We start from the raw sequence: 10,823 nt of genomic DNA, 5'->3' as shown, positions 1-10,823 counted from the left end.
GTCTCCTAAGTGCTCTTCTCGCCCTCAATCTCTAAACCTTGTTTGGAAGTGTTGTGAACTTTGTGTGGATGATGAAAACAGATTGGGTTGTACCAGAGATGGTTCAGAAAGTTATTTTTGAGAGTTGCCAGATCTGATGAGAGTGTGTTTCTGCTGTGACAGACAGCAATATAGTCAAGACCAGCTAAACCAGGACCAGAGTGTGTCAAGACCAAGTCAAGACCAAGACCAGACATAGCATACTTAGATAGCTAATATTCGCCATATCTCTTTTGGGCAGGATTTACAGACTGCTGTGTGTTTTCTTTAGGATGCTGTTTTGCAGATTTCCTCTTTGACATTTAGGAAGTCACAATTACAGGAAGTTTGACAATCACTTGATCGGTCTTGAAATAAAATCCAGTTTCTTTGTCTGAGACCAAGACAAGTTCGGGTAAAAATGCAGTCAATTCCAAGACAAGACCGAGACTTTCAAAAACAAAAAACAATCACCAGTGAGTACTACAACACTGGTGATGGAGACAAGTTAATTTTCTGTGTGTTGCTCATTGCTGAAGTTGCCTGTGAATATGAGTGTGAATGGTTGCCTGTCCATTTGTGGGTCTTCTCTGCAGCACCTGTAACCCTGAACAGGATAAAAAGATTGACATAACAGACAGAAAGATGCTTTTTGAAACAGTCAAACTTTCAAAAAATGAAACAACCTGAATTAAAAAAAAAACTCCACATCATAGCAGGGGTTGTGCACTTGTTTTTGTTGTAACAATGATTCACAGGAGAACACTGTGATAAAAGTTTATTTAATACAAAAAATAAATGATAAATAAAATGTCTGAAGTGTCAGAATGTTCTCGCCGAGAGTTTTTAGCATCAATATGAGAGAATACAAAACTATGACAGCTTATAAAAAGATGAGCAATGTAAATATAGAAGAAATATCAAATATTAATCAATTAATGTGTGTGTGTGTGTGTGTGTGTGTGTGTGTGTGTGTGTGTGGCCGTGGTTTCATTGCTCTCCTGTGCAACCATCAAATGCAACTTGAGGCAATACCCTACACACACACACACACACACACACACACACACACACACACACACACACACACACACTCGCCCATCTCCGACTGAAACAAACAAAACAAACAAACACACACACTCCCTCCAACACCATCCGGCTGCTTTCTGCCGTAACGAGGTGCAATCAACACGCAATGCTGACCAACACACACACACACACACACACACACACTCTGAGACTGGTTGAAGGATGAAGTCAGCCTCTGATTGCAGAAGAGTTACAGAGTGTTGACTTGTTCCTGTGTGTGTATGTGTGTGTGTGTGTGTATTGACCTCATACTGCCATGATGTCACATCTATACTGTAAGAGTTGCATTAAAGCAATAGCAGCTGTCTTCACGTCCACACACATTAAAGTTTGTAGTGTTTATGCAAAAAAGTGAACTAAAAGGAAATAAGACTTTTTTTTAACTATTAAGAAACACCGCAAAGAAATTCATATTTTTACTATTTAGTGCCTCCAATTTCAGAGCGTAATCCCATTGTGGTAAATATCGACAGCTATTTGTAATGATTATATTAATTAAGATCAAAAACTACTAACTTGACAGTTTTAGTTTAACAGCCAAATATCAACAAGGTCAACAACACAAGACATAGCAGCCAGCTAATATGACTTACTAATCCAACAGCAAGAAGCCCAGCTCAGCGTCTGTCTTTCAGCCTTTTATTTCACCAAGCTCTCCAGTGACTAAAAGCCAGTCCCAGATTTACTCTTGTCCAGTCACTCTCTCCTTTTCTCCTCTTGGCTTCCTCCATCAACGTCCTCTTCTGTCTCTTCCCCTCTGTCATTATGTCCATAGAGGCTTCTGAGCCCGGTTACATTGCCCAGCTCCTGTTCTGGCACGGCACCGGCTCTGCTTCCTGTCAGCAATCCCTTGAAACCCAGACCTGAAAACGTCCTCTTCCTGGTGGTCATGTGGTACAAACACTAACACTCCCCAGTTGCTCTGAGCTCACAGTCCGAGCTGGCCGGCTAACAAACTGAGCTAACATTAGCTAACAGCAGCTACAGTTGGCAGCAGTTTACTTATTGTCCATCAAGAAACAAGTCTATAACCTATTTTAGTATTTTATTATTTTCTATTTAAAATGTTTCTGTGTGTGTAGCATGAAGGGAATATTTCTTTGTGCAATCCTGCATTGTGTAATAACAACAAAGTTAAACCTTGAATCTTAAAATACAATTTTAAAGGTAAGAAAGAGGATTATCACCTAAGAAGAAATAAAAAGTCTAAAAAAAAATCTAATTCTAATAGATATTTATTTTTTATCTACATTTCACACACATCTTTATGATCTGTTTTTGATGTCAGCTGATCCTAAAAAATATTCAGCTACGTTTGAAGATTCAGTGTCAGAGGATGTTTGTCTTCTGAATTATTAATGAATAAATATTAATTAACTTTTTACAGTGTTTTTCTGTTATGAAACTGGTCCAGTTACCTCACATCTGCTGCATCCTGTGTGTGTGTGTATCAGTGGGATCTGCACAGAATGCACAGCATGATGCAACACACACACAATCACCAATAACTTGCCACACACACATACATATCCACACACACACACACACACATATCCACACACACACAAACACACATACACGTACACACACACACTTTGGTGATGAATGACACTCAGATGTGAATGACTTCAGTCAGATCAGTCAGATGTGAACCGAGTGAAAAACTGAGCTGTGAAGTAAAGCTCAGGTGATTTATTGCCGTCGGTTTAACATTTAAGTCTGATCTGCTGCCATGTGATTAATGATCAGCCAGTGTTTATTTCTATCACAGGACTGAATGAGACGTGAAGGAGAGAAACTTGCAGCCACCAGAGGGAGAAAAACTCCACCAGCTCATCGAGTTTGCTCTGTGTTATCTCTCTCTCTCTCTCTCTCTCTCTCTCTCTCTCTCTCTCTCTATCTCTATCTATCTATAAAGAGACAAATTTCCTTCTAAAATATTTCATAGAAATGTGAACAAGCAGTTCAGTAGCCAATGGTGCCAAATTCAGCAAGGTAAGTCTGAAGGACATTCTGGGCTAACAAAATACCTCCATGTCCTCACTTTTCAAAAAATATCTTTGCTTTCTATAAATGTCCTGAAGCCCTATATATGAATGTGATGTTTGTATTGAGAAGTTGTTGTTCATATGTATGTCAGGCCTGTTCTTGTTCAAATTGTGCGACTCACTGTCTGCAGTCATGCCAGGTTGCTGGTCAGATGTAAAATGTCCTCACTTCCTAAAAATGTCCCAATTTTCTAAAAATGTCCTCACTCTACAAAAATGTCTTCATGTTACACAGCACAGGAATAGGACTCAGATCCAGCACTCGGGACGCAGATACAAGAGGTAAACAGTCTTTAATGGCGGGCAAAGATTCGTACACAAGAATTCAATCAGAAAATCAGGCAAACAATCCAAAAGGGCAGGGTCAAAAACAGGCTGTTAACCATAAATACACAAGGAAGAAACGCTGGAAAGTAGGACACGATGGACACTAACAATCTGGCACAGGGGGGAGAGAATCAGGCACAGGTGTGGGTAACTAGGGGCGGGATAATCACAAGGCAGGAAACTAGGAGGCTGGAGTGTGACACTTCACATATCACAAAATCCCCACTTCTTAAAAATGTCCCCCATGTCAAAAATGAGGTCAAATGTCCTTACTTTAAAATATCTTCACTTTCTATAAATGTCCTCAAGTTCTGCATATGATGTTTGTATTGGGATGTTGTTTGTAGGTATGTCAGTGCTGTTCTTGTTCGCACTGTGCGGTTCACTGTCGGCAGTCGGATGCCATGTTGCAGTGAAACTTGTGATGGTCAACTGATGGTCACCGGTCATGTGCAGATATAAATTTGGTTGTGGGTTTTGTAAGAAGCTGCAGGCTTGAAGAAGGATAAAGACTATACTAAGTCTCACATTTCTGCAGGGTTTTTTTTTTTGCACTACTGAAAATAATCTGATCTCAGTTCTTCTGAAGGAGATGAATTTCATCTTCTCACCCCTTCCAACAGCTCCATTGAACCTCCTCTCACCTGTAGCTTTCTTCACAAACTCAGTCAAAACAAAATTAGCAGAATGATCAAGTATTTTAAAAAAGCAGTAGTAGTATGTCATCTAATGATGCACAAACACATGATGATCTTATACATTTTAGTTGCCAACTATTTTTGATAATTAATAGAAAGAGAGAACCAGTGTGTAGGATTTAGTGGCAGTTGCTGATTGCAACCCCCTCACCTCGCCCTCAATGGTGGCAGCAAAACACATAATAATTTTCAATTAATAGAGGAAATAATTAAAATAAATGGAAGTCATTTGCAGTCAGAATATTTTAAAATGAGCTCCATCTCAACTACAAGAGTAAAATCCTGATTCTACAATAAATACAGAAAATAAAATGATAATTATAATAGTATAACTGCCATATGGGTAGTACATAAGAGTACTTTTTTTAATTTTCCTGATTATACTAATATACTTTTCTAAGCATTTCTAAGTAACATTTTATTTTCAATGCAGTACAAATGATTTAATAATACAAAAGTCAAACAACAGAAGGCTCAGGTAAAAAGAAGCAGGCAGAAAATCTATAGTCCAAATGACAAACAACTTTCAAGAAAACAGGGGATGTTTTCCTGAATTGTAACCAGGAAAACAAGGGAAAAGCTGAGTGCTTAAACACAGAAGGACAAACTGACATTTAGACAAAGGAACACAAAGACTAAATACAATCACAAGCCACACATGAAAACTAATCAGAAGCACATCAAGCTAAACAAAAAAATATGACTGACTGAATATTTATTTAGATTTTCTGTCATGACAACTAGATCTCTCTATGCGGTTCCTGCTGTGTCATTCAGACTTCACACTAATAGAAAAAACACGACACTCGTCTGACGCAGTCAGAGTCCCAAAACAAAATAAACCATCATCAGTTTGAAGAGAAGAAAACATCCAGCAGTCTGAGTCAATTCAGGGAGAATCTAAAATATTCTCTGACGTGTTCAGGATTTTACACACTCACTTTGTTTTTAGAGACACGTCAGTCTCTGCAGTTTGCCCTACTTACACAAAAAACAAACTAGATACACAACATTTGTCAGTAATATAATACTGACACGTTGACTGAACTTCAGTGATTTAAAAAAATGACATTATGGTTTTGTTTTGATTAAAGATTGCTGCTGAATTGTGAGCTGAAAGGCAATGCTCTCAATTTTCCACTCTATTTATGTTCCAACCCTCACCTATGGTCATGATCTTTGGGTAATGACTGAAAGCTAGAGATTCCTTCCTTCCTTCCTTTGGAGGTGGTCCGGGCTCATCCAACTGGGTGGAGACCCCGGGGTAGACCCAGAACCCGCTGAAGGACTATATAGCCCATTGGGAACACCTCAGCATCCCCCAGGAGGAGCTGGAATGTGTTGCTGGGGAGAAGGATGTCTGCCTGGACGAGTGGAAGGAGATGAATGGATGGATGGCACAAGCTTCTTATAATCTGTAGAGAACTGGTTGCCATTTCTATGTATGTAATCATTCAAATTATGTAATTGGCCATATATCAAAATAATTGACACATTTTGACCTGATGATGGTAAAAGGTCAACCTGCTGGTGGCGTTAGAGGGAAAGTCAGAGGATCACCACTGTTGTTGGTATTCCTGAGAACATAAATATCTTCAGAGTTATGGGCTAAACCATCCGAAAGTTGTTGACACATTTAATTATGGACCAAAGTGGTGCACTGACCAAAACTAGAACATGGCTAGAACCATTCGATAACACTTTATTTAGAAAGTCAGTTTACAGATGGTCATGATGCGATTCATGAACATTTGACTCCATCAACATGAAGCCTGTGAAGGTTCTCAGTCGTCCAGGTCATCTTTCTTCGAGAAAAGTTAGATCTGGGCTAACTGGACTTGGCTGTTGATCCGTGAAGACATCTTACCTTTCATCCAAGAGGCTTCTTTAGTTCTGGAGCTTAGGTTACCTGAACGACTGTCATTCACACCAGATTTCAACTGTCCTGAACAACTCTGACGTCAGTCTGTTGTCACAATGAGCACTAATGAACCAGTTGGAAACAATGGCCTGATTAACAATCCCACCAAGACTAAATACCTGGGTTTCCCCACCAATAGGTCAGAACTGAGGAGGCCTCTTGGATGAGAGTTGAAACGTTTTACAGATCTACAACCAAGTTCAGTTGTAACAGATTCAAACCTTCTCAAAGACAAATGATCTGGACAACTAAGAACCTTCATAGACTTCATCAGTATATCCTAATCTAGATGTTTCTTATGCCTAAACCAAACCAAACTTAAACCACAGTGATATTGTAATATTAGACAGTAATATTAGAAAATGGTTTTATTTGTGAAACTGTTTAATTGTTAAATCTAAACTAATTGTTGAAATTTATAAGCTGTAGACGGATTATCCAAAATAAAGTTTTACCAACAATTATGGCAGGCGAGTATTTTGAGCAGAACATTGCAAGGAAATGCGTCATTTGTCTTCGACTGTGATACAACACGTTACTTCCTGACACCACACATCTGACTTCAACATTACACTATTTTTAATCCATAGTTTGAGTTGTTTAAAATTAGAATTTATTGGTGACAGTTGAGAGATCTTTTCATGGCGCTACTGTTTTACTGTGTTTTGTAAAATATCTTTTTCTGGCTCCATCAAGCAAAAGCGGGATTAAAGTATTATCCGAACATGACAGACTGCTTGTACGTCACATACGTCCAGGCATGCCAAATATCTGAATGACATCCTTAATGGACGCAGTCACATTTTTCACATTTTGACTGAGGTGAACGAATCAGTAATGTTGAGCGTTCAGCTGAGCATTAAACACACAGAGGCAGCAGCATCCAGAACAGAGAGCGAGCAGAGGAAACTAAAACCGAAATTTATCAGTAAATTCAGCATGTGACAGTAAAACTCAAAGTCAAATGACACAAATTTATCTGTTAAAGTCTTGAACAGAAACAGTAACTATTTTAATTTAGTTTGAAACGGATCTGACTTCTGTTGGGAATGATTTCAGATCCAGCAAATCTTTGATTTAGAATGAACTCTGAATGTGGAAGAAAATCACATCCCATCTTTGAGAATGTACAGTGACCATATGACTTACTGAAGAACAGATAATAAGCTGAAGTTTTGTCCTGTTCTTTTAGTTACTATAAACTAGCAGCACTACTTACTTAAAACAACTAATTTTACATTTTTATAAAAAATAATATACAGTTGGCAGTAGACTATATCTCAGAATTTTATCCATTTTACAGATATAAAGAAGACACAGGATAAGGGTATGGTGAAGAACACAAACTATATATTTAAAGAGCCTTCACTCTCTGCTAAACCGCCTCATCTGGCATCAGAAAACGCACTTGAAACAACCAAAGCCAAGTCAGGTAGAATAAAACACTGAATTTGTCAAAAAAAGAAGAATAATTAGTGCGTATTGTGTATTAAGTATGTATCACTGACAAACAGAAGTGTCTGAAAATGGCTAGAAATAATATATTAACCAAATGTGATGACATGCAAAACATTAACAAATATGCCAAAGACATCTTATCAAACGTTGAAACTGATAATCAAATCATAATCAAATTTCTTGTCTTTGTGCTATTTTCATTTAAATATGGAGTTTTAGTGTTTTGCACATCATCACATTTTGTTTCTGTTACATTTTACACAGCATGACAACTTTTTTGGAAACATATATACACACACACACACACACATATATTATACATACACTGTATGTGTATTATGTAAGTACCAATATCCTCAGTACACCATAACATCAGTCAGTCAGTCAGTCAGTCAGTCTGTCTGCCTGTGTGTCTCTAACCACCAGCTGTACTCTGCTCATTAACCTGCTAACCAGCTACCACATGGCTTCTGTTAAATTAGATGCACATGCGCGCACATGCGCGCACACACACACACACACACACACGCACACACACCGGCACGTGTCAAGCTAAAAGACAAAAGAGCATCATTAGTTTTATATGAAACTTCTCCTGAATGTGACCTCTGAGTTTTTCATTCAGATAAGCCTCACATGGGCTTCATTAGCAGCAGCTGATCAGAGCAGCAACAGGAGAACATGTGAGGTGTTTAAGTAGTCATGAGACTTGATGTGGAGTTTCAATTAAAACAGAACCAACTGACGAGCTGCTGCTCGTTAAATCACCATGTCTCAGCTCTGATTGGCTGAGCCCAGGTTTGAGTCTAAGTTTGAAGCTAACAGGCTTAACAAGGTTCAGATGGCAAAATTTTACTGAAGACATGTTTTCAATCATGCTGCAACATTTTACCACATATAAGTTAAAACATTTTAAAGTTACAAAATAATTTTAAATCACAAAATGTTCTATACAAGTAAATGTGACTTGATTTGATTCATACTAAGCTAAGTGGCTGCTGCCTGTAGCTTCATAGTTTTTGTACAGATATGAGAGTGGTATCAATCTTTCTCGTGCTCTGTCAAGAAAGAAAATACAAGTATTTGTCAAAATGCAGACTGGGACAAATGCCAAGTGGGAGAAACAACAATAATATTCTGTACAACATATTGTTGTAAGTTGGTGTATTCATGTTTATTTTGTAATATTAACCACCCAAAGTAGATTCTCCCACTTCACAAGTCTATTGGTAAAGATTTTAAGTTGCAAGGCAACCAATTGAGACACCAGGAAGTTAGTGGTCCCAGTCAAGAATTAACTGAATTAGTGAAATAATGGATATTAGATAACCACACTAAAATACACACAATACACTGATTTATGTTTCTCCACAAAGTGGATAGTGAATTGGAATTTGACACAGAGCTGAAAACTGTTGTCCTTCATCTTTGTGTTACTGTAAATGTCATGTGATGTTAAATGTTTTTCTTGAGAAAACTAGCATTAGCTTAGTAGAAATTGCTTAATACAGAACCACAAATACAGTCCTGGAGTTTAATATTTATAAAATGGCCTCAAAACCTCTTTATAGGATACCTAATCGTGTAGTTTTATGTTATCCCCTGAACCAATTAATGAAGTGAGGACGTGATGTAATGGATATTAAACTAAAACATTTTCAAAGAAATTTTGAGTATGCCTGACTCTGGCCCTGTCGCATGCATACATTATTTTTGACACTGCAGTAGCACAGAGACTTCAGTAAAGTTAGTCAAAAGCAGGCTTGAGGTTGCGACCCAATCAGGGTCAGCTGCAGGACAGAGCGATTGACCTTTCGCGGAGCCCCGCCCCCTTAGTTACTGTTGCTAGGTCCGTCAAGCGCAACAGAGTGCCATGACGGGAAGAGGTATATGAGTGTGCGTCAGTAACAGTTTTTGGAGCAATACCTCCGCGATATCCTCCAGATTGAGGCAAAAGGGTTACAATATGCAATGGAGGAATATATTCAAAATATTAAAATACGCAACAAAGGCGAAATAACCACTATCAAGGCTAATGCTTACTGGTCTCAAGCGAAATCAGAGAAACCCCATGACCTCTACCTCACATGCAACCAGGACAGCTTTGTAGACCAGTTGTTGCTCCCTAGCTGGGTTAGGCCTTTGCACAGCATTTATAGGATTGGGAAACTCAGGAGGGCTGTCCGTTCAGAAAATGCTACATGAAAGACAAACAAACAAAATGAGTTGAAGTTGCTTGTTAGGGTGCTATGTTCGACTTTGTTGAAAGCTGACGAAAAATAAGGTTAGGGAGCTCCAAGCATTGAGACCCAACACAACAACAGCTAATATACTAATGCTGGCTAAAGATAAAGGCCTCGCTGAGCTTAGACGATAACGTTCTGGCAATGATATCCTTGTCATGGTATAACTTTGGTCCAATTTGTGTTCTTGCCTCTAGTTCTAGACAACACAGTACGTAGTTAACGTTAAACGTTCGTCCTTACCTTTGAGCAGACATATGTATGCTTTGTTATCTTCGACACATTAAGCTGGGAGTGGGGCCGATTAAACACTGTTTAATCCATTGTACGCACCGCTCCAGTTGTGTTTTTGGCTTTGGGAATGGAAAGAATACAACTCCTCCGGTCAAGCTCTTGAGGTATCTACTGTCCGATTTGCTCACCATCTTGCTAGGAGTCTGAAGCTTGATGGACCTTGCTTACATAGTAACGGTTGCTAGGATGTGTGATTGGACAATGGTCGAAAGGTTAATTGACTGCAGGTGTGCTCTGTCTGTGTGTGAGTGACTGCTGAGAGACACAGAAAATCTCAAAATGAACCCCCTCAAACTAGTGGCCACAAATGCCAAACGGTTGTATCAAAAAGCCAAAATGACTGTGAGCATCTTTATCTTGTTGACTATGTGAATGTCGAAATGTAGTGGCGAAAGTTTTTACGGGAATTTTAAAGAAAAACCCTTAAATAAGGACGATCGGATTCAAAGCATCAAAGTTTAAGTTGAATTTATTGTTCTTGTACAAGAGCAGCATTTCACAGTGCAACACACTAAAGGGGTTACATAGAAAAAGGCTCCCTGAGGAGCTCTGACAGTTGGTTCTTATACATTTTCCTAAAGATGGGCTGTCTCAACCCCTGTAAATTGTTAACAGACAATTTGCATATATAGCATCTAAACCGTTTTCTTCAACATATCCCCTAATGAGTAGCCAGTATGTCCCCAATCTAAATGTCACCTCTCTGACCTGTCCCTGGGCCTCATTC

At 38.7% G+C, this 10,823-nt stretch overlaps 1 protein-coding gene across 1 annotated transcript in view; it reads left to right on the top strand.

Annotated features, from left to right (window-relative positions):
• Nucleotides 1–3,064: 3,064 nt before the first annotated feature.
• Nucleotides 3,065–10,823, top strand: part of pnp4a (purine nucleoside phosphorylase 4a) — a 27,628-nt gene continuing 19,869 nt past the window's right edge. The window contains exon 1 of the mRNA XM_019254906.2: nt 3,065–3,102. Within this exon, the coding sequence (XP_019110451.1) occupies nt 3,083–3,102 (20 nt within the window). The 5' untranslated portion in view covers nt 3,065–3,082. The remainder of the gene's footprint in view (nt 3,103–10,823) is intronic.

The sequence above is a fragment of the Larimichthys crocea genome, chromosome VI (assembly GCF_000972845.2).
Source record: "Larimichthys crocea isolate SSNF chromosome VI, L_crocea_2.0, whole genome shotgun sequence".
In the NCBI taxonomy this organism is placed as follows: domain Eukaryota; kingdom Metazoa; phylum Chordata; class Actinopteri; family Sciaenidae; genus Larimichthys; species Larimichthys crocea.
Note: the sequence above shows the minus strand (reverse complement) of the source record. Positions and strands in the feature narration are given on the sequence as shown.